The 24,334-nt window shown below is 45.8% G+C and overlaps 1 protein-coding gene across 1 annotated transcript; it reads left to right on the top strand.

The window, feature by feature from the left end:
- Positions 1 to 1,349: 1,349 nt before the first annotated feature.
- HSF4 (heat shock transcription factor 4) lies at positions 1,350 to 24,332 on the top strand. Its single transcript, XM_009491070.1, has 13 exons — positions 1,350 to 1,472; positions 4,815 to 4,923; positions 6,097 to 6,224; positions 7,610 to 7,734; positions 10,088 to 10,163; positions 11,622 to 11,686; positions 14,583 to 14,682; positions 15,468 to 15,592; positions 17,449 to 17,673; positions 19,713 to 19,818; positions 21,302 to 21,367; positions 22,794 to 22,881; positions 24,136 to 24,332. The coding sequence occupies exons 1-13, from the start codon at positions 1,350 to 1,352 to the stop codon at positions 24,330 to 24,332; spliced, it is 1,533 nt and encodes a 510-aa protein (XP_009489345.1).
- Positions 24,333 to 24,334: the final 2 nt, after the last annotated feature.

Here is a 24,334-nt window from a genome sequence, read left to right on the forward strand (position 1 = left end):
GAGGACCTCAGCAAAATGTAATTTTGATTTTGCATTTTAAAAACACCTCAAAGTCAAACACACTGTGTCAGGCGCCCAGCAACTACTCAAATAGTTAAGGAAGTGGCAGCTTGAATGCAGCCGTTTTCTGCCCAGTGGGGTACTTAGCCATGCAGATTCAGTGAGCTATAGCAACGAACTGTGATCATCGGATGGAATATCCACTCTAACCTTGATAATTCCTCTTCTGGCATTTCAGTGATGGTGAGCTCACCTGTTATCCAGTTGTCAGGTAGCTTCCAGCTTTGAGGGATATAACAGAAGCTGAATTATGTTAGGAAATACAAGCAGGATTAAAAACACTTAAGGAAAAACATTGACAAGGCAGTAATAAAGGGCACATGGCCTGCACATTCCCTTTTCCATCTTGTCTTTCTGTTGCTCAGGAATGCAAATTTCCAGGTTATAATTCGAATGCCTTTTGCAAAGACCTTTGTTTTCATTACATTGTTAGTGTTTCTTGGGAGAATCAAGAGTGTTAACAGTTTTTGCATCTGATACTGCGTTCACGTGCAAGTAATCTTGCATCTGAATTAGGATTTGTGTGTGTCGGTCTGTTGCACCAGAGATTTTGGGGAACGTTACTTGAAGAGCAGTTTCTGAGTTGAAATGATCCTGGCATAAAGCTACACTGCGAACACCTATTTAGAGCTATCTAAAACATTTATTATGATGATGCTAATAATAATAAAAAAGCATATTGTCATCTAGATTCTATGTGTAGCTGTTTTCATCACCCTTCTTCTCACCGAAGACCCCAGTTGTTTCTCTTGACAAATAATGTAGGATCTGTAGCCAACCAACTTACAATTTTGACTTTTCAAAACCTTGCCAAAGATGTGCAGCCCTGAGGTCTGGCCAGCCCTTGTTCATCCGTGCCGGCCAAAATTTAGGACAAGAAGATTCCAAAAATAACAATTCAGGTGCCTTCACAAACGTGGTGTTGCTGTGCCTGGGCGTCCCACAGACTCTTAGCAGGTGGGTTCACTCCGGTGACTTGCTAACCTCCCAGCATAAGGTGCACAGCACGTGTTCCCTTTGCATGATGCTGCGTATTTATTCACAGCTCTGTGAGATCGGCTGCAGTGCATTTTCATTCTGTGTATTGTTCTCTGGGGCTGGTGATGCCATCGCATTGTGCTGAGTTTTTAAGAGTGCGAGCAGCACTGCTGATGTGACTCCCTGGGAGCCTACTTTCCACTGGCCTGGGATAAAATTCGGTGGTTCATTCTCTGTCGGATGCACGCGCGTGCAGGGAGGCAGGCACGCCGAGAGCAATGGGGTTAGTGTAGCCGGGACACTGAAACACTATGCAGGAGTCACCCAGCGCTCTGGTGATGGATGGATACTCCAGCAATGTGCCAGCCTTCCTAACCAAACTCTGGACGCTGGTGGAAGATCCTGAAACGAACCATCTCATCTGCTGGAGTACTGTAAGTACAGCGAATATTGGGTGTCACTAAGTGCCTGCAACACCAGGAAAAACCCAGGTGCAAGCCCTAAGTACTGCATCGCACAGCAACTTCCCTTTGCTTTACAAATGCTGGCCAGCTAACTGGGAGAGTGAAAAGACTGATAGTTCATTAGGGGGCTTGTTGGATATAATTGGTATTATCTGCAATATTGTGGCTTTTCTGTTTCAAAGAGACAACTGGTTTGGGAGTGTTTTAATAACAATATTTGCACATTTCACTTGAAGCGTCATAAAGGGTGTCTAATATTGAATCTTCTAAAAATCCAGACTCTTTAAGAGAGAGGGGGTTTTCACCTTGCTTCAATCTGTGGTTCCCTAAAATTTTCTAGAAAAGGTGCAAAGCCCTTAAAAAATTCCGCTGCTGTTTGTATTATTTCACATGTGTTTCTTAGCAGCCTTTCACAAATGCCTTGGGAGAAGGCAGCAGATAAACAGCATTCAGACCCCAGGCTAAAACCTATGTTTAAACAGATCTCTGACTGGCACTCTAAATCACTCACTTTTTGGAAGAGCTTTACTTGATTTTTCAACGAGTCTGTGTGATGATCATGGTGATATGTGTATATATTGTCTGTACAGCTTCATAGGGATAGATTGCTTTGCTTTGGCTTCTTATTTGTCACTGAGCCATTAATATACTAAGTGCAATCAGAGAATTAAAATAATTTATTTGTTCCCCTCGTACAGCATTTTGATACCGCATTGTTCCTCTTCAGTGTTGTTGGAGCTGAGAAATTGTGTGCATGCCTAAGATTTCTGGACGTAAACAGAACTCTTACAAAATAGGACCTGTAAGGACCTATGAACTGTTTCTTAGCATGAAGGAGAAGCGATGGAGAGGAAACATGGTAATGGTTTATATATACACTAAAGGCTGTTGTGAGGTGGAAAGGAAAAGTCTGTGGTCTGTGTCCATGGTAGATTAGACAAGAAGTAATTAAATGAATTTTTGAAAGGGAAGAACTAGCAAATTCCTGGATTAGCTTGTCTGGGCAGGGCACAAGGGTGTCTGTCATCATGGGTCATCTTAAGATAAGCATCTGCCAAGACTGACATGCTGCAGAGTGAATTTTGCCTTGGGCAGAGAAGTGTCTCCCAGCTTGTGCTCCCATGATGTAAGACAAGCAAGGCACAGCTGCTGTGTGGGAACAAGCTGGCACATGCACGGTTCATCGGTGAACACACTGTAACTCCAAACTCTTTTGTGTCTGTAGGAACCCTTTTGGGTGTGCCAGCTTCTGAGAATATTGCAGCCCTGAATTCAAAGGAATGACCTCTCAAGAGAGGCCATAAGGAGATGTTCAGGTACACGAACTCTCATGTTTCTCATTTTACATGAGCCTGCCCAGCCTGGGACACACAGCTGTATCCCAGAGAGAGTGGGTGGGCACAAGCACAAGGGAAGCAGTATAAGCCAGCTCTGTCCCCAGAACAGCCTTTGCACTGTTGGGAAACCTGGTCCCTGCTGTCATGTTTGCAAGCTCAGTCTGTGAGTATTATTTCTGTATACGCGTTATTAGTGAATCTCTTAAGCACTTGACTAGCCTTTGCTTCTGCTGCATAGGGTAAGGAACTATAGGAAAGACCCTGGTGATGGTCAAAGGGCACCGTTGAGGCAAACAGTCGTGTTCAGTGTTTGCAGCAGTGAACAAGGAGCAAGAAGTACAGCTGACCCAGAGTCATATGTTTGTGGGCATGCAGGGTTAATTGTTAGAGCTGACAAATGAGCCAGAGCACAGAGGGAATTGGCACCATTTGGTGACAGAAATGTAGTGGCAATGAGTAGGGCAGCGAGGTTGGCCAGCTGGCTCTTTTCCGGTGGGCAGGCTACAGGCACACACTGGCATCTCTTTAGTCACTGAACTCTCTCGTGGTCCCGATTACACTCCCTTGTTTAGAAACTTCCAGGCAGCCCTGAGAGCAACCATGCAGGTACGGACCCTGTGATGGGTGCGTGGTGGGACCCAGACACTGCTGGTACGCTCCTACTGCACGCAGAGCCCAAGTGCTCACTCTTACAAAACACTGTCCTCTGTCAAAAAACAGTCCACTGTGAAATAACCCCCCAAGCTGGTACACCACTTGACTGCCGGTAATAATGCTGAACACAGCAGGAAGACGGCTGTGGCTGTGCTGGTCTCAGAGCCCTCCCTGCCAGCACTGCGCAGACCCTGGTCTCTAGCTAGCTGTCCCTTGAAACTTGGCTGCAGCTGAGTTGGTTAAGTCCCAAATATCTGCTGATGTCTTTGCCCTGGCATAGGTCTCTATATCTTGCCTGTTCCTCCGTAAAGCTGTGGAGAGCTTAGGCTGCACAGTGGGGTCACTCCCCAGGCAGCTCTTTGCAGCTCTTTCTCTCTCCACAAGCAAAGCAAATGTGAGCCCCTGGAAGATACTGTTCTCTGCCAGTTTACAAAAATGCCACATGTGTCCCAAACTCAATGTCTGAAATCATGATTCCTCATTCCTCCAAATTCCTGGTGCTGCCCCCCCATCTGGGGCAGAGATAGGGTTTAAGATGGTCCCCTGTCACCGTATCCTGGAGACACTGATCTGCTGAGGTCGGAGATTTAGAAAACATTCTTTCTAAGTGTTGGTTACAGATGAAAATTAATTGCTAATTTTTCTGTCCCTTAGAATGTTCACGTGCATTGCTGTTTGCAAAAAATTTCAAGGCAGCTTCAGTGTGTTGTGTCTCACAGGTCCTCTGTACCAGCTTAACTGTGAGCAGGTAGAAGGCCAGGCAGGGGAAGCACATGGCCTGGAGTGTGTCTGTCTCTGCCAGCGATCCTAGGCAGTTTGCCTTGTTTTGCAATCACAGATCCTGGTAATGCAACCTCAGAAACAGATATTTTTTTCTGGTTAACATGCATGTTGCTAGCTTGGACTGTAAAACATGACACTTAACATTTTGCGGTTGCCCTTGTGGCTGTGTACTTTCAAAACTAGTCAAAAGAAGGTGAGTAGAGGTTCTGGATCAGTGTGGTGTCTCCAGGGATGATTTGCTTTCTTGCCTTGCTGTGTTTCTTGTACCATGTCTCAAGGCAGCGCTCCCTCCAGGACTGCTGTGCTCTGGAGCAGGTGGGTTGGAGTTAGACCTATACCAGCAGATCGAGGGGGTTATAATGGCAATTCCCACTTTCCAGAACCTTCTTCTTGTTGTCACTCTTCTCAGCTTCAAGGTGACAATTCAGAGAGCACGACTTGCCCTGCTGTAGGACTCAAGGGGATCGCCTCCTCCTGGGCAAGTCTCGTGGTGGGGGACACTCCTCTGACTTTGCTTTTGTCCTTGTCTCCTTTGCAGAATGGCACCAGCTTCCATGTGTTCGACCAAGGACGCTTTGCCAAAGAGGTGCTGCCCAAGTATTTCAAACACAACAACATGGCCAGCTTCGTCCGGCAGCTGAACATGTGTAAGTTCAACCTCCAAAGCCTCCGCCATGTGGGTCCTACAGACACAGGGGGAGCGACAGAAAGTGCGGGCGGGACAGGAGGCATGAAAGAGAGCTGTGGATAGAGAAGTTGAGATCTCACATATATCTGTTATTGTTATTGATTTTGCTGAAGAGGACTTGCCTCTGAGATCCCAGGGGAGTGATTTCCTTGCGTTGACCTTAGATTCCAGCATGAAATTTCTGTTAGGTTATGTTGTAAACCGTGAGCTAAGAAATTTCAGCTACCAGGTTTTCTGTTTCTCTTGCATCAATTTGATGTGCTATTATTATTTCTTTTCCATTTTATTCTATATGGGTCTTTTTCTGTAGCCTGATACTGTGACACCTCCCTCAGAAACTCCTGCTTTTGAGGGTAGCATGCCCAGAGCTTATCCATTTCACCAACTGTATTGCTGAACTAATTATGGACACTACTTATCCCTGCAAACCTTGCCTTCCTTTTTGGCCATTTTCACCTCTTCATGGAGGTTTAGGTGTAGTTTTTAGCTACATCTAGACCACGACTGTATTAAATATGGTTCTTTCCTGATAGTTTTTGGAAGTTTTTCAATGACTAATTCACAAAGCTCCTCAGTAAAGTTTTAACTTTGCTATTTAACTATGCAGTAGCACTATTATAAATTTTAGGCCAGTCTCTAGATATGGTTTAGAAACCTTTCTAGGACTTCAGAGAAGTATTCAAAGTAGATTTGCAAATGTGCGTGTGACCCTTTTTTCCAAAAGTGGCACCTGATGCTGGTCTGTGCCTTTGAAAAACCTTCCCCTGAATCCCTTTGGCTTGCAAATCAAACCAGAGATCTCTTAAGAGCAGGTGTTTCAGCTCCTGGCAGATGGACCCACATGCCCAAGGGATTGCTGGTGAGGCTTTCAAGGTGTGGGCCAGCGGCAGCGTGTCCCCAGAGCTGCGGGGTGTCCAGCGGGATGCATGGAGCTCTCCCTTGCACTGGATTTCTTGTAGATATGGCCCAAAAGCATGCCCAGTCGTGGGGAGGGGGGACGGCTGTGCCTTGAGCACCGGAGCAGCTCAGAAAGTGGGGAGAGTGAAGAGAAATGTAGTCAAAAGTGATGGGGTGGGAGGCGAGGAGGAGGGCCTGGGTCTGTCGGTCCTTCACCTGCGGCCTCTCCATGCAGATGGCTTCAGGAAGGTGGTGAACATCGAGCAGGGGGGTCTCGTCAAGCCCGAGCGGGACGACACCGAGTTCCAGCACCTCTGCTTCCTGCAGGGACATGAGCACCTCCTGGAGCACATCAAGAGGAAGGTGAGGGGGGCCAGGCGGGGCGGCACGCATGGCTGGGCTCGGCAGGCCCCCGGTGAGCCCCCCGGCGGGAAGGCTGAGGTGCGGCAGCTCCTGTTCCAGAAGGTTCCACACCGCCGGTGTGGAGAGGCTCTGTGATGCTTTTTCAAAACATCCCTCAACAATATGCCCCCAAATGTAACTAATGGTCTGTGTGGGGGCGTAGCTCCCTTGGTTTGCTTTAAGCCTGCTGCCTCTTTATTTCATTTGTTTCCCCCAGGCCAGAGAAGCAGTGAATATTTGTTTCCTGTCCCTCAGACGTCTCAAGCGGGAAGCGCCTTGTTTCTCCCCGAGCAGGAGCCCTCCTGTGCCTGCTGCCGTGGCTCTCTGTGCTGGGCCTTTCTAACCCTCCCACGTCCCTTTTTTGGGGCACATTGACCAGAACAGCACTCTGTGGTCATTGTGAGGTTTCTACCACAGCTGCATTCCTCTCTTGATAGCTCCCAAAATGCTCATTTGCTTTCAGACCATGGGCTGCTGTGCTATAGACCGCTCAGCGTAACTCCAAGATCACCCTGTGGTCTGATTTCTGTCCTCTCCATATACATGTACAGTTGGAGTGGGGTCCACTGTGTGCAGGGCTTGGCTTTCACCAGAGTTTTGTCTGTGTTTTTTTGCTCCGTCACTCAGTATCACGAGACCTTTGTGTATTGCTGCACGGCCAGGCTTGCATCGCACTGCTCTGCTTTTGAATCGTTACCCACTTTTCTAGATAAGTGCAACATAACTCCTGCTGGGTCTCCCAGTAGGCATCTCCTGTTATTACAGAAGCGATAACCTACTCCTACCTTGTACTTGCTATTTTTTAACCTGTTATTGATTCCCCCAAAGGGCTGTTCTCTTACTGAATAAGTGTATTGACTTCAGAAAAGGGACTTCAGCAAAAGCCTTCTGGAAATCCAAGTGTAATATATCAATTTAAAGCAGTTCCTCAGACTCATTCCTGTAAAACATGAGGCTGGATTGGGTCTCTCTGTAGTTAAAGTAGAAAGAATTAATCAAATAACCTAGTTCAATTCTGCCCTGTTCCTCAAAATATCTCCACCTCCCTCCCACCGCCCCGCAAGCTGATTTGAAATAAGTCCCCCTTCTAGTGGAGAATGTCCTGCTGCCAACAGACCCTCTATATGAAAGCATTTTTCCTACTCTTTGCTCTATTTTATCCCTTTGACTTTTGCAGCAATACCCTAAGGATAGTTCAGACTCTTGTGCACGCATCGCCTGTCCCAGTATTTCTGTGCGTCGGAGCCCGGCTGGTGGGAAGTGCTGCACCTGAGCCACAGCAATGACTCTGTGTGTCCATGCCCTCCTTGTGTTGGTAAAATCCACCTTTGATTTTTCCTCCTTAGGTGTCGGTAGTGAAGAGTGAGGAGACCAAGATGCGCCAGGAGGACCTCAGCAGGTTGCTATACGAGGTACAGATACTGAGAAGTCAGCAGGAGAACATGGAGTGTCAAGTGCAGGACATGAAGCAGTGAGTTGAATCCTACTCAGGCTGCTTCTTACGGGCATTTGCTTCTCGAGAGTTGTTGATCTTGGGGAATGTTTGAAAGGAGAAACCTTACACACCTCCCTCCCAGGGAGCATGTGCTGAGCCAGGGACTAATCACAGGGATTAGATCTGTTCAGACAGTAACACGTAGGATTTCTACGCAGACCCCATGATCTACAATATGAATTAATGGTCAGCCTCTCTGTCTTCTGTGAAAGGTGGACATATTCCCTTCATCTATATTTTCCCTTTACAGATGAGGAAAGCACAGAGGGGGTCATGCAGGAAGTATGTGTATAACATGGGGACTTAGCTCAGATAACTGCATTTCCTCCAGGTAGAAACGATGGTAAAAAGACATGTAACGCTTTTGCACACCTAGAAGAGTCCTTGGCAGAAATGTGGTGGTGTCCACTCCAGCTATCAAAAAAAAAACCCCAAAAAAACTCTCTCTGTCATCCTCCACCTCCAAAATATATGACTGGCCTGAAGTATATAAGAACACAAGAACTGCTGTAGTGTTTAGTCCATCTCTCTGAAGGCTGTGTCTTCTGACGTGGCCAAAATTGTTGTATAAGAGCAAAACAAGCATATGCAATGCTTCTTACGTGTGGCTGCCTGACCTCCAGCTGTTTGAGACACTGGGATTTTCTGAGTCAGACATGGTCACTAGGAATTTAGTAAATGGATATGGTTTTATAAATCATGTACTTGGACAGGTTTTTATTTGCCTCCAGAATTTTAATCCTTACAGAGAACTTAGATTTTTCAAGTGCTTCTTAAACAGTAAGACCTAAAAACTTATTTTATAATGAAAGCTGGTATTCATACATCACCAGAGGACACTAGCATCCTGGGCCTTGAGAGGACACTAGCTACTGTGAAACTTCATTGCAGCCCAGCCCCTTAGGTGCAACAGAGAAATGGTTTTTATCCTCCCTCAAATTTTAATGACGCCCACACTTAGCACATGCATGAAAACATGAAATCCAGGTACAGTGGCAATGAAAGAGTTTCTAGGCTTGTATCTTATTTAATTTTTTAAGGGATTCCAGTATCGATGATTTGGCCTTGCTTTTAGCTTATTCTCTTCAATTTGCTTGCTCCTTTCCTCCGTCTGGCAAAAGGCAAAATTGCACCCGACTGATTAAAATAATACAATTTTTGTAAACTAAGACAGACCAGAAATCCCAGGCTGAAACCATGTGAAGAAATGTACACTGGTGAAGAACCATTAGGACATAACTCCAGTACAAGCTGTCTGACTAAAGAAAGCTGCTTTGCTGAAAATCCTGTCAATACCAGTGCAGAAAGTTCAACTCAGAGATTCTTGCTGTACAAGCTGCTGTACTAGGGCAGCGACTGTGCTCTTTCAAGCCCTGGCCCTTATCTTCCCAGTTCCAACATCAGTCCACACTAGGAAGACTAAAACCACCTAAGGGATATGTAGCAAAAGGATTTATAAATTTCACCTGTATGATGGATTTTGCTGGCCTGTTTTGCTACATCCATATACTCCTGAGACAAATTGACCAGCAAAACCTTTTTCGGCATGGACTTGGCTGGCATCCAGGTTTGGAGGCAGCACAGCAAATAAACGCTGCATGTCCCCATCCCACTTTCTGGGGCTGGCTGTTCAAGGAAGCCTGTAACTCCCTGGTGTGCTACATTTTGCAGACAGAAAATAAATACACTCTATGCAACTGCAAGCAGGACACAGGTCTGTGCTGGATGAAATCAGTGACTCCCATTAATGAAATCATTACAGTCCTCCTAGTTCAAGGCTCTCAGATGCAGAAGATCCCTTTAGCTGCTTCAGTCACTCCCAAACATGCCTTTGTAGCACCACATGTATGAGGTTTCAGCTGGCAGAATACGTAGGATTTCTGTCTGTAGGATCTCTGTCTATAGGATCTCTTGTGGGGGCAGCTGTGGAGAGCTTGGGCTTTCTTGGCTCCCGTAGGAAGCCCAAGACTATTGTCTTGGTGATCCAAATCACTCAAAGTCACAAATCCAGCCCTGCTGAAATTCCGAGTTTGGCCCAGATGTTCCACAAAAACTAAATACATGTCCTCCTGTTACCCTCCCCTATAGACGTTGGCTTCTCTTCATTTGTTTTTTCCCTCCATGCTTTGGTCTGTAGTTCTTTTGAGGTCAAGGAAAGACAAGGAAAGCAATTGTGTGACCCTGTTTGGGACACCTGAAAAGAGCCAGGCACTGCAAGAGTCCCAAAGTGAGACAGGCTTTGCACGATTAGGTTTACAGTGCATCATGGCAGCACCATGGGCTGTTGGGATGTTTTTGCGCTCACAGAAAGTTTCTGTTTCACTTTCAGGCAAAATGAAGTTCTCTGGCGGGAAGTAGTTTCTCTCCGGCAGAACCACTCACAGCAACAGAAAGTGATCAACAAGGTAGTGGTCATAAAAACTCCAAACTCGTACTGCATGGTGTATGTCCTCCTCTGATTTTTTTTTTCTTGTCCCATAATCTTCTCCACACTCTGATATCACAGTATATTTATTTTCCCTCTTTTTCAAATTCTGTGATGTTCTTATGTGTCCTATGGAAAGTGGTCATTAACAAAGCATAGATTATGCCCTCAAGCAAAAGATTTTAATTTCCCTGTCAGTCCTTGCTGTGATGTTAGAAACCACTTTTCTGTCAAAGTCCTGGCCAAGAGACCACAACTCTCACTGATTGCGCAGTATTGGCTGTGTTCTGGTTGTACCAGTGCCTTTGGGCTTCCCAAATCCTTCCTCTTTCCTTCGTGCAAGAGAGAAGCCTCCCCCTCCTGCCAGCACTGAAGCTGCAGGCAGCAGAATTGGCTAGTCATTCCCCCAGTGGGGACCTTCAGCAAGTGTTACATTTTCTGGTGCTACTGGTATAGTTGAGGAATTACTGTACAACCTTTTAGACTGAAGGAGCACTGCAGAGCCATCTACCTTAAAATCTCGCATGACCAATACTAGAAAAGGCCTCTCCAGTGACTCCTGGATGGTGCTGATGTGACTGAGCATGTCACATTTCCCAGTCCTCCTGAGGGCCACGTTCTGAGCCTCACGTGGCATCACAGAGTCATAGGACTGGATAGAAATGCATGAGGCTATCAAACCTTCCTCCAGCTCTGAGGCTGGACCAGCCACACCACTCATTGTAGAGGCATTTATGCAACTCTATTTTGTTATATTGAGCAATGAGTAAGAGGCAGCTGTGATATATAATAATCTCTCTTTGTTTGGAGGTCAAAGCAGAGCATTAGGCTCAAGCTGACCTGGGAATATGTTGCTAAGTGATTCCTCTCCAAAGCCATTCTGCATCCTTTTTAGTGTCCTGTTATATCAACACTGAATTTCACAAGACTGAAAAACTCAACTGAAAGAGCTAAGACCTCCATCCAGGGTCTCCCCTAGGGGGTTGCCTCTTTCACTTGCAAAGTCTTTGTCAGACTTTATAGAGACTCTTATAAAGGTCCCTAAAGACTTCTACGGAGGCCAAGTCTAACTCAAGGCCTAGGAATGTTTGCATGTGTACTTCACAGGCAGATTCCCAAGTCTAATAGTGCTAGCTGGAGTTCTGCATGCGCAGAAGCCGAGAGAGAAAGCACTGAGCACGTGCATCTAGCAGCCTTTGCACAAAGCAGGCACCTGGCTGTGTTTCTTGAAAACTAGGCAGGTCGTTTGAGTTCTTGGAAAGCTTAGTTTGGTTTTGGGCTCCAATGTCTCATGCAATTTGGCTCCCGTATTTCATGGCTGCTCCCAGCTTTGGGGTGGTGTTGGGAGGGAGGAATGTGTGAGATAAGAATGGCTGTGAGAGCATGGAGTGCTGAATCACTCTGCTGATTAACACTGGATTTTGATCTCTCCTAACAGCTGATTCAGTTTCTGTTTGGCCAGCTCCAATCAAGCCCTAGCAGCACTGGGATAAAGAGGAAACTGTAAGTACCCTTGTGTGGTGCGCACACGCTCACGGGTGCATAATGCTCCCCCCTCACTAAAAACACAAGCTCAGCTCACCCAGGCAGGCGGTCACCGGACCAGGGCACCATGGTGATGGGAAATGAATGGGCTGAACTGCCGAGTCAGACCTGCTGACATGCCCCATTCAGTGGTCTTTAGAGAAGCACCGTGTCAGCTTGCGACCTTTATTTGGGGAATACAGAGCGAGATGGGAGATGGGAACACTAACTTGTGGGAGGGTAAAGGGCAGGATCCCACTGCTGGTCCTGCAGGTTCCAGTTTTGCCATTTGTCATCAGTGGGAGCGGGGCTGGGCCCAGCCAGCCCACAAACACCCACAGTCACTGAATGGGGTGTATATCTGACACAGGTTTGGTGGCACGCAACCTGCAGGACTTACAGAGAGAAAGGTGGAGAAAAATTTTAGCTAGGGATATCTTTAGCGTCATAAATAAGCTCTTCAAGGCAAGTGAGTAGAGGAGCTTGAATTAGGAAGCTTAGTGCCTTCCAGGAGAGCAGCCATGCATTTCTTGCTCTCTGGTGCTTGTGATCTAAAGAGGGAAGATGGACTACTAAGAGGAATTTGCCTTTGTGGCTCAGGCTGAGGGCAGGGATCCGCCTCCAGTTCCCGCCTTTATTTCCCTGTGGCAACTCAGAAACTTCTCCATGCCTCAGAGAAAAGGAGCCAGACTTCCTAAGAATGGCTGCTAAAAGGATTGATTTTCTTTAAGTCAGTGTCCTTGTTCTTGGCTGACTCTTCTTGTGAGGATTGTACAGGAAACACAGGATTGAATGAAGGACCCCATAATCTGTACAAGCAATCTGGGTACTCTTACCTCTACCTATCCCCTCTACTGAGCCTCTTGGAAAGGATAAACACTGCATGGAGAATGGTAGCAAAGAAGAGGGCTCAAGGGAAGGATATCAGCTGCTCTTGAGTTGCTGAGGTTCACAAGTGGGGAAATTTTCCTCCAGTGGAGTGGGGAAGCAGAGAAATGAGATGCTAGATCTGATCTCTAATTTCCATGGCCAGGGCCGTGCCCTCCTTGTAAAAGCTTTGCAGCCCAAGAAACGTTGTCTTAGAATACTGCTTTTTGGAAAAAAGCAAATCATTAGTGAGAAACTGTGCCGAAAGGGGAAGAGCACAGAACTGTGTGCACAGCAGCTGCGTTGGCCTCCTTATGAAGTGGGATCACACTGATACAACCCAGCTGCAGTTTGCACAGTATTGTGCGTGTTAATTTGAGTTTCTGCTTCCTTGGAAGCACAAAGGTTCAAGGAACCTTAGCTCTTGTGTCTGTATCTGCACTTCTAATATTTTATCTTTCACAGTTTTGTTTTCCTGCCTGCCTTTTAAATGACTGCAGGAAAGCATAGTGTACAGCCTGGAGCAACTGTCGGTGCAGACCTGGGTGCTGACTGGGGGCTCTGGGTAGGTTTGGACAGGATGGGCACATCTGTAGGTCCCACAGGCATGTCTGACCTGGGAGGCTGTAGGATGGGTTAGGTGCCAAAGTTACTTTGATAAGAAATGTTAGATGGGGAGGTTCATTTGTGGTTCCTGGAGCAGAGAGCTGGACACTTACAAACTTGTAATTGTCACAGGGCTGGCTACAATATCTCGGTGTGCACTGAAGGGTAGCTTATGCCATAACAAAGTCCATGTCAGAATGATTCAAATGTTCTTTTTTTATTCTGTGTCTTTAGTTAATGTCATAGAATAGAAAAAGGCTGTTAAATGAGCTATTAGACAAAACTGAGATCTCAAGCACTGTGGTCACTGTATCCTGCTCTATAATGCCCTTCACTGTGGGATTTCATTGGAGTTTGAGCAAATGCATAATTTCTCCCAACATATCCGGCTCCAGTGTCTGTAGGAGGAAGGGAGCTAGGAATTATCTTCTGTCAAGCCTGTTAGACATTACCATGGAAAAAAATGTTGGCTTTGCCTTGTGCCCTCAGCCAAATCACTGTCTTCTAAATGAACGCTGAAGGTGCTTTTCCTAACTGTGGGCCAGTGGGAGGAGAAGAAGGATTTGCTAGGCAGTTTTATAGGATCATCACAGCATTAACAATAGTGGGTGTGTAGCAAAATCTGCCGGTTTCCAGCTTCTCTGGGACTATCTCACAAAACCAAGGACTGCCACCCAGGAAGTTTCATGATGGAAAGGCAGTGCCATTTTGAGGCTCATTCTCATTTTCTCTTGGTTTCAATCATTTACTAAACATGAAGCAGTCCTGCTACAGGACCCAGCACACAGACCCACTTCTTGTTGTCAGTGGCCATCTGTAAAAGCCTGTCAGTCATTTTTTAAAAGCCTGTATGCAATGAGTTTAGGCTCTGCTTTGCTTTGTGCCTCCCCCTGTTTTATTACTTACTTAGTGGGTGGCACAGGTTCCTTTTATGCAGTGCTATGTACGGAGATCTGATTTTGCCAAAGAGGCCCTGGGCACGAGGGAGCTGGTAACAAGGCCAGATTCCCAGTATTGCACTAATAATTTCAGCGTAGCTACCTCCAGTTAAACAAGCTGAGGATCCAGCCCAGAGCTTGAAACCAATAGCGATTAGAAGAAAATATGAATTGAATTCGTTCAACTCAAAATATGAATTGAATTTGTTCTTTTAATTGCATCTTTCCTATAAGATGCAGAAAGCCCAGATCATCCCTTCTTTATATGGCTAATGCCCTTTTTTAGTGGTGACCTCCTCCAAAACTGTTGTTTCCCTTCCTTGTCCTTAACACTGGACAAGAAGGTACCTTACAGCTGAGGCAAAACAGCGCACCCAGGGGAAAACAACCCTTGGCTGAGAGATATTTCTTGTATGAGCAACCAGGAACCAGTGCTGGGAAAACAAACCTGTTTCTCTTCACAGACCTCTGATGCTTGACAGTGGGATCTCAGCTCCACAAGTGTCCAAGTTCAGCCGGCATTTGTCTACAGACCCCCTCCATGACCCCTATTTCATACAGTCGGTAGGTTTACGCCAGCCTCTGAGCTTTGTGGGATTTCTTTGGCCAGGGTGGAAAAATGTTTGAAGCAATAATACTGATTATGGAGTAAGTAGTTTGGCAAGAGTTTGGCAGTGAGGAATAGAAGAGGTTTGCAAAGCTGAGTGACATTTATTATTTCTTCAGCTCCCCTGTTCCAGGGAGGGGTGCATGCTTGCGTGCGCTTGTGCTGTCGTGTTCATGTGGGAGGCCATGGGTTGTGGGAGGGAAAGGCAGACCCTGCACACCAGCCTCTCCATGGTGTTACTCCGGCCTGGCTCACTTCAAGGGCAGAGAGGAAGAAGTGTGTTCTAGAAATGGGTACTATGATGTTTCTGACCAGAGACAGATTTTTGCAGTTGCTGAGGGATCCCTGCCACCCTAACCCACCAAAGCAGACAGCAGGCACATGACACGCCATGCAGTTAAAATACTTGAGCTGGCATGAGAGACCCATACTTCCCTGTTGGGCTGTGTTGGATCTTTCCCTCCAGAGGAAGCTAAGCAGTCTAGGCAAAATGTCAGACATGATTAAACCTCTCAGTAGCTGACACTACAGTCACAGTGCTTATTTTACATCTGCACCTCTGTGTGGTTGGAGGAAAGACCAGAGGAAATTATAGTGTTGCATAGTAGGTAAAAGCTTTCTTGGTTTCCATACAAGGAAGACTCAAGAGCACAGTGAGTAAACTCTGTCTGTCTCGATAGGGCTTTGGACTTGTCCTGGTCCTCAGAAGGATAACTCTATATGATTTTTGCTTTCCTGTTAGCCATCGACAGAACCTGCCTCTTGCTTAAACAGCCCTGCAATTGCTGGAGGACCCATCATATCTGATGTTACTGAAGCATCACCATCCAACATAATAAATATGCAGTCCCCTCCTGAAAATGACAGGTAAACACGTTTGTGATTAAAACCAGGGAGAATCAGGTATGGACATGCATAACTTCAAAAGAATTTTTCCTACCAAAGTTTCTGTCTGATTTGCAAATCTCTATAGAGATGGTGGGCTGGAATATTTTTTTCCAGTTTGCACTGTGGGTCAGATTTTCAGAATTAGGGAATGGTAATAACAGCATAACTTTCAAAACAAAGTCATGAGTTTCTTGCTGAGGACTTCCACTCACCTCTTTGAGAAGTATTCCATGCTGCTTTGTATTTTGTTCTCAAGACAGGGGCTGCCTCAGACTTTGTCAAATAATGATATACTAACACTTGTTGGCGGTGGGGGGAGTTTCCTTTTGGCTTTGACAAAGAAGAAACAGAATCAAACTGTACATCTTTCTGCTAATGAGAACAGAAAGGTTGCATCACAACAACTTCCGATGTTTGACAATTTTTCTGTGAAAAGGTCCCAGTAACTTAAGAACTGAATGCAGAGGTATTTTAATGCTTATCTCTTCCTGCCACAGACGTGCAGTGTATTTAGGGCTAGTAGCAGAATAGCTACAAATATGTCAGTGGAAAGTAAGTAGACAGATGAATCATGGAAACAGTTTCTCAGGCATAGAGGCAAGGCGGTTATATGTTAGAAATAGCCTGTAAATCTGCCTAATAATTGAAACCATAGCCATAAAATTAGCTAGAAGCACATAAAGAGCTCCAGATTAAAAAAAACCCAAAAGCAAAACAAAAAAACCAAACAACTGGAAACCATTTCTAAAGCAGAAAATTTTTAATACAACCTTCAAGTTAATTTGCTTATTTCTACTAATTACTGAGTGCCATCTGGTGGCCTCTGATCTATGCTGTGTCTGCATGACTCGAATCTGAGCCAGGCATGGCCCTAGTGAGTTCAGGAGTGTGGTACTTCCTAAATCAACATGAGCTTCTGGTGGGAGTTTAGAATTCACAAGATGAGAAGGTGATCTGAAAGGAATGCTGAGGAAGGCTTTGTAGTGTTACATACTGTCCTGTATGTGTGACACGCTTGTGTGTGGTCTTGCGGCAAAGCTAGTCTGTAAGTGTTGTAAGATAGTATTTTTTCAGTATGGCTTTCCATGCCCTGTGCCTGTTGATCTACATGCCTTTGTCACTTTGGCTCCAGTTGTGCAGTTTCACAGAGAGTTGTAAAGTCTCCTCTAAGTAGTACGGAGTAGATTTTTACACTCAAAATGCTACTGTTCAAAACTTCAATGTCCTATGTCCGTCTAGGAATAACGTGGAGTGCCTCTCCCAGTGGAAAAAGGCAAACCTCTGCTTCCATCAAGTAAAACATCTGACTGGGACTGTCAGATCTTGATAGGTTCTGTTGCGAATCCTGCAGGGCCTCAAGATCCTGACCTGTGTCACTGGGATCTCTAGAGTGCTTGCTGGTCCAGTCCTAACTCCAGCATGGGAAGGTCTTGCTGATCCCATTCCTGTCTCTAGGGTGGAGATTTTTCTTTTTCAGGGGAACCTCTCTAGCCTACTGACCCTTTAACCTGTCTCAAGCCTAACACTCATCTGAGGAATGATCAACACATGGAAGTGTATTTTCCATATTGGCAAAACAGTCGAATGGGGCAAATTCATTATAGCCGTGACTGATGAAGTGAGTGAAGATATTCTAGCTGACCATGTTTCTGGAGCTTGCTGAAAAGAAAACAAGGTTGCTGGTTTCTTTTGCCTGTCTAGGGGAATGGAAAGACTCTGTGGGGCAGTTTGATGGGAAGTGGAGGCAAGCCCCTGTGCTATTGCCCTTCCCAGTAGCACGAGGCCTTTGTTGAGCAGATGTGTGTGTGTGGTGCTAACTCTTGTCTCTGATACAGAGAGAAGTGCCTCATGCTGATCAAGGAAGAGCCAGTCAGCCCTGGAGTGAAAGCCACTGCTGAGCCTGATGTCCCGCTGCCAGGCTGCAGGGCTTGCTCTGAGCCCCCTGTGCTCCCGGTTGCCATGGTTCAGTCTGTTTTGGAAGGCAAAGGGAGCTGTGGTGCAGCCCCACCAGGGACCTCACAACCATCTGAGAGAAGAGGCAGAAGGGCGTTGCTGGACAGGTGAGGAGAGCGAGGGAAAGCTGTGGCCCAGCGTATTTCATAGCCCTGTCTTCCCAGTAGTTGGGGGGAAGGGCGGCTGACTTTAAATTGCCTAATGCAGTCTGGTGAGCTCCATCCTGTACCTGTGGCACCTGCTCAGAGGACCCTTGAAGCCCAGGGACAGTTCACAGGGGTAGAGGGTCTGCGGATGACTTGCTTGAAGGACCCAACAGAGGGAAAGCTGTTAGAGCATGTACATCAGAGTCATAGGAACAGGAAGAGGCTTTCTGCAGTGAGAGGGATTTGCCCAAGGTCCAAGTGAAAGCTGGAGCCCGGACCAGCATCTGTGTCTGCAGTCTTGCAGGCCACTGGACCGCACTACACCTCCAGTAGCTTGTGTGTCCTCTGTCATTTGTTGAGTCTTCAGTTACATGAAGTCATAAGGAAATATTTGTCACTGGTGTTTCTGTGCAGTGAATAAGGTGTCACTTGTGTGCCAATATGCAGACAGAGATGGAACATGACAGTCAATCATCACCATAATCTCTGCATTAAGTAGGGCATATATTTGATAAGGCATCAAAGCACTTATCAGGCCCAGGCTTGGGCTTGAGAAGGAAATAATTTGCCCCCCTTCTTTTCCGCTCCTGTGAAGTCAAATAGACTTTTCTCTTTAGTCTGTTCTGCATTTGTATCTCCTCCTGTCACTTTTCCAAGGTGACTTTCCTGAGTCAGTGCTAGATCTGTCTTCAGGGGGCAGCCAGTCACTTTGGCATGATGCTGTAGGCTGCGTTCTTCTGGGGAGGTGCTGGGGAGCTGACACTGCAAGAGATCGCAGCTTCCCCATCTCTGGCTAAGAGTGAAAACCCACGAAACTTAGCTGTGTTGATGTGCTTGTCTCCTTGAACTGGAGGGGCTCAGTAAAATGCTAGGCAGTCCAAAGCAAGGCTTTAAAAGGGTGTAGAATCATGCCTTAAAATCATGAAATAGCAAGTGAGGTCACTCACAGGGATGGAGACTTGGGAGTTTGTATTCACTGAGTGCAGAAGTATGATACAAAGGGATGGAGGTTTCATTATTTTGAAGCTAGGGCATGCAAGTATCCTGCATGTGAGAGTCGCCCAGAGAATGATGTCCTCTTGCAAGGGGGATTAGGACAGTGTCATTAGACTCAGCCACGGGGTGATATGGGTGAGCAACCTTTGGAGCTGTGGGACTGAAATCCCATCAGCACCAGTGTCATGGGTGAGTGTATAGCAGACTTCACCAGCAGGAGGAAGGCGTGGTTGCAGCCTGGTGGACGAGGTAGAAGTTCACTGCAGAATTCATTCTTCATGGCACCTGCAGCAATGTGAGGATGAGTGGGGTATGGGGAAACCCACACTCAATAAAGTTACCAGAAAGGCTTCTATTTTCCTTTGAGTCCTTACAGAGAACCAAATTCCTCCTTCTGAACCCCACTGGCTACTTAAAAACATTTTATTAGATGAAAAAACTTCCTCTTTTAAAGATTCTGGATTTGAAGAGAAATTTTTATAGCTTTTTTTGGGGGTTAAACCCAGCAGGGCCTCACATTTGCTCCTTTAGCTGAATTTCTCCAGTAAATGCAACCTGCAGGCTGAATGCCTGCAGGTGAAAGTCACTCCTTTAAAAGCCATTAGTTAATAGTAATTCAGCCGTCTTGGACCCAGTAGGATGGGAATGCAGCCTGTTCTGGATCCCAAGTACCTCTCTAGAAGGATTTCCTCTAAGGAAAACTTTAATTTTCACAGTCTTGAGTAAGTGTGCACAGAACCTCCATCCCCAAACGACATGCGTTGCCCAGGAGAGGAGTAGCCTCGCTCATTTTACCATCAGCCTGGTCCCCTCTGTGCTCTGCCGGCTTGTACTTCTGGGATTAATCCAAATGAAAAGGCATAAACCCAGGCTGACAGAGGGCTCTTGGTTTTCAAAATGAGATTTAAGTGTAAACCTCATGTTGGAAGGCTGCTCAGTCCTGCTTTCTGTATATATCTATGTAAGTCTCATTCATGGCAATATTTCCCCTTGTCTTTTCTCAGAACAGATATTTCAGACCCGCTGGAGGGCACCGACTGGAGCTTGGAAGGACTGCAGCTGCTCCTGAGGAGCCAGCAGTATGGCCTGGAGCCCGCCAGCATCTTAGATGTGAGTGTTGGGCCCTCCGCTGGGGCGGCTGCAGGAAACAGTTGTGAAGTTCACAGCAGTGCCTTTGGGCTGTAAATCAGATAGACCATGCTGCTTATTCTTGCGTGACACTTTATCTGTCACATGCTGCCAATAGAGTCACAGATCTGTTTTGACCTGCTTATTAGGAACTGGCAGGATTTCAGACTTTAAATGATGCTTTTTTACATTTCGTCTGAAAATATACTTATTTGAACTTCTAGGAGCACAAAAGGCAGTGCATTTGGTAAAGACACCATCATGAGACCTAATGCATGTACATAAAATAGGTTTAATAAGACTCTCTAGCTAGTTTGGTAATTGCTTTGGGTGGGTTAGTTTATTTTTTGCATATTCTGCATCTTAGATACTCCTAGATTGTGTTTAGCTCTGCTACATTCCCCTTTTCCTCATGTTCTGGGAAGTGTAGCTGATGTCAAAATCTCTCTTTGCTGAGATCTTTGTCTGTCTGCAGTTCCCAGGCCACTTTCCTCTAGAAATGGATTTTTTCCTTAAGTATATATGCAGAAATATGAAGGTTTGTTTCTTGCTCCCTTTCACTCTCTCTCTCCTTGTACATATATTTAGTTTTTGCCAATAACCAAGTAACTCTGTACGTAGCAAAAGAATCTATATGTCAAAGATATGCTCCATGGAGTAGGTGCTTCAGATACAGGCATGTGGTAAACTTGCATAGATAAACAGGAATGAAAAACAATTACAAAAAAAATCAATCTTATCTTCTTAAAGCCAGTTCCCAAGTGTCTGCGATTGATTCTGCCTTTACAGAAAGCTTTTCTAATGGCCTGCTCTGTCACTGGCTCCATTGGTTTCTGTTTCTTATTTCTCATTAGGAGGTGCTTTCCTGTTACTGACACACTTTTCTCTCTCTGTGCAACTGAACGTCACAACACTGAGAATGAATCATAAAACTGTACCCCAGACCAACAGCTCCTTTTCCCAAATTGGTCAGACTTCTCAAGAAATTGCCATTGAGGCATTGATGCAGCAGTAATATGCCCTCTGCTAACGTGTTTTGGAATGCTTTTAAAAAAACCATATGAATCTGGAAGCGTCCTAGGATCCACGAGCAGCAAAAAAAGGGCTTGGACTTGCGTGTGCAGTGACACAACCAGCTGCCCTGCCCTGGTTTATGACATGACTGTGGCACCGGGTGTCTGCGCTGCCCCTCCGCTGGCAGGCAGCAAGGCTTGCGGATCAGCACGAATGCCCACCACCCAGCCCTTGCTGTTCTGGCTCTGCTACAAATCAACACGCACAAGCCTTTGCCCGTAGGTTTGGTTAATATGTCAGAGCAGCTGAGGAAGAGGCAGGCGTTGCTTTCTGGCACCTCTGCCAGCAGGGCTACAACCTTTGGCAGACAGGCAAGGCAGACAGTTGAGGGTACCGAGCATCTCGAACCATTACATCTTTCAGAGTCCTAATTGTATTTTTCTCCCAACAGGTCTTTAATCCCAATTTATCTTTGAGTGAGTGGAATTTGACTGAAATGGAAGCCAGTCTGTCCCCGGTAAGAGACGTGTATTTCTGAGATATGATAATAATAATAATGTAATTATGAAGCAGAGCTTGTGCATAACTGAAGAATGCTTAGTTATTTTATAGCCAGAGGGGAGAGTGTGGTAAAGCACAGCAAGTAAGCATCTCCTGAGGGCAGGCTGAGAGTGTTATCTTATAGTCTTGACCTGTCTTTCCCACTCAGCCAGTGCTTGTTTAGAGACGTGTTGGTGTCCTGGAGCCTTTAATTGAAACTGGCTGCTCTAAACTTTCTCTTAGTGTGAATGTCACGTCCTACTAATACTGTAGATTCATAAAGCATCTTTGTGCCAAAGCCCTTTATAAAATATGCCTTTATAAAGTGCAGCCACCCCTGTACATTTCAGGAGCAGTAAAACCACATGCAATTAGAACGGAGGTTCATGCATACCCATACAGAAGAAACAAGGGGAAATTCAGTTTGGCAGTATTTGTTTGGGATCGACATTGACACAGACATTTCTAAAGTGCATATGGTGATTTAACAAACAGTGAAGGAAATGTATGTTCCATGACTGTGTTTTTTTCCTGCTTGATAGAGGGTGAATTTTAAGAGCCCTCACTGCCAGCCAGGTAGGTTGAAGACTTGGATGGTTCTGCCATCTCTACAGATGTGCAAGCAAGGTGTAATCTAGTCTAATGAAGTGCGAAAGATCTCTAAGCCTTCTTCATGATATCACTATCCTTTTAAAGTTCTGATTTACTAATTTTGAAATTACTAGGTAATTCCACTTCCTGAGTGTTAGGAAGGAGAGTCTCTGAAGAGGTAGATAATATTAGCAAGTGTTGGAAGCAAGAGTCTCTTTTAAAAAGGATTGCATGACAAAAAAGGCCAAGAGGGACGCTGCAATGTTCAATAGTTCAGTCCTCGAGTCCACTGAATTTCCCAGCATCCGGTGCAGCCTACCCTTAGGCTTGCTCACCCTACAGAAAGTCACGAGCATAGAGAAGCCTGGAAGTAATACCTGCAGCAGCTCTGCACCTAGAAGCACTGTGCAAGCAAAAGCTAGTTTCACTTAAATACAGTCAGAGGCAAATGGAAATATAATTCCTTTCATATTTTCCTTTGTATGGCAGCCGGGCAGGGACAGCCACAGTGATGCCAGCCTGGTCCCGTTGTGTGACATGAGCTTCACACCGTATTAGCCAGTGCTAATAGGGGATTACCTCTCCCTTAGCCCTCTCCTTCAGGCATATCTGCCCTTGAGCGCATGCTTTTGGCTATTTTAACAAAGTGCAGGTGAGGCTGGGAGGAGAGGCAGGGCAGGGAGGATAGCTTGCATTACCGGTGGATGTCATGCAGCATTGATGAAGCACTGTATTTGCAGAAATGGCCTAGTTCTAACAAGCTCCCCTGTCTTTGTATAATTGTACATTGTAGTTTATATTTTTGCATCAAGATGCAGCGACTCACAGTGGACCTGGAGAAGAATGCAACTGAGCTGTCCTCAAAAGTGTTCAACCCACCGTTTAACAACACCTGCCCAGGTAGGAGCACTAACAGCTCTTGCAGACTTGGGCATGGGGATGTAATTAAGGTGTTTACATGTCACAAGCTAGATGCAGCGTCCAGCACTGACCATTTGCCACTTTGAGGGAACAAAACACATTTGTTATTTTACTTTCATGATTGTCAGTCAGCAATGTTTCCATGACAATTGCCTTGCTAAGCTAGTTACTGAGCAGTGGGAAAAGTATGGGGGATAAACTGAGGTTTAAATGTAATTGAACTGCTTGGGTCCACATCACATCTATCAATGTCTTCGCTGTTTTCTCTGCCTGTTCACCGCCACCTAAGAGCAATATGGTGATCTAAGTGGGTAAGAGTGGTAACAGCTGTACAGGTCCTGTGTTTCCTCTGGCTCCTGCTGCAGAGGAGGTGACCCAGTAGCTGCTAGCAGCCAGAGGCAGAGGTTATGTCTCAGTTTTTCCAGACCTCAAGGGAACTGTCCAGCTGATCTTTTCCCCCTCACTGACTCTGGTAAAGTGTGTCATTGGCCTTAGATATGAATCTATAAATGCTTTCCTGGTCTTGGAATAGTGATATGTTATTATTTTCATGTGTATTCAGCTGGGATAGACCTGAAAGAGAAGTTTTTGTGAGCCTTAGTTCGGTACTGTAGCCACCTGACCCCACTGCAGAGTTTTAATATATTTTGTGTTGTTCAGGGACTTCCAGTCTCCACCTTAAGCTCAGCATCTTGCATAAGCATCGAAGGTGTTAAAGCCCAGGTGTGCTGGAGAGAATTCTTCAGCAGGTTGGGGCTGAACTGGACAAGAGGAGAATCCCCTGTTTTCAAAGCCCTTCTGGTCCATGCAGTGGCATGATGCTGGAATAACGGGGCAATTGACATGCCTCTCCTGCAAAGATGAGGAAAAGCGGATGGTTCTTGAGTGGAGAAGAGAAGCTGCTCTTATACACTTCTCAGTGTCTCCAACCATTTGGTCCTCTTGCAAGGCAAGTCTGGTAACAAGAAGTGAAAGAGGGATGACCAAATGGTTGGTAACTCTCAGCATTCAGGCAGAACCCAGCTTGGCAACCCGGAGAGACTCCCATCAATTTTAATGTGCTTTTGAGGGAGTGCAAGTTTGATTCAAGTGTTTCCAAGCATCTTTTGCCTGGAATGAGGCCCCTCACCTCCTGCTGCAGTGGGGATTTGCCACTTTTCAGTTCTACATACATAAAGTCTGGTAATTTGCCTTCCAGAAACTGAGTTTTCTGTTGTCTGTTTGCATTCCTAGGGAAAGATGTCATTCTTGAAAGTGCCCAGCAGTTCCTCATTGATCGTCAGTCAATCTTTGGAAATGACCTCATCAGCTTTCCTGAAAGTTCATCGCTTTATGTTCCATCTGAAAATATGGCTTCCTACCTGTCCTCTGTGGGTGTCCAAGGGGATATCCCATTAAACCTGAGCTCTTCAACTGACAACAATCAGTGATT

This window comes from Pelecanus crispus, chromosome 8 (assembly GCF_030463565.1).
Source record: "Pelecanus crispus isolate bPelCri1 chromosome 8, bPelCri1.pri, whole genome shotgun sequence".
NCBI lineage: Eukaryota > Metazoa > Chordata > Aves > Pelecaniformes > Pelecanidae > Pelecanus > Pelecanus crispus.

Bases quoted from the DNA above. Each gene is read 5' to 3' on its own strand.
- HSF4 (XM_009491070.1), top strand. From the start codon at position 1,350: ATGCAGGAGTCACCCAGCGCTCTGGTGATGGATGGATACTCCAGCAAT. The intron at 4,924-6,096 runs GTAAGTTCAACC...CTCTCCATGCAG, and splicing joins CGTCCGGCAGCTGAACATGT to ATGGCTTCAGGAAGGTGGTG. The intron at 14,683-15,467 runs GTAGGTTTACGC...CTTTCCTGTTAG, and splicing joins ACCCCTATTTCATACAGTCG to CCATCGACAGAACCTGCCTC.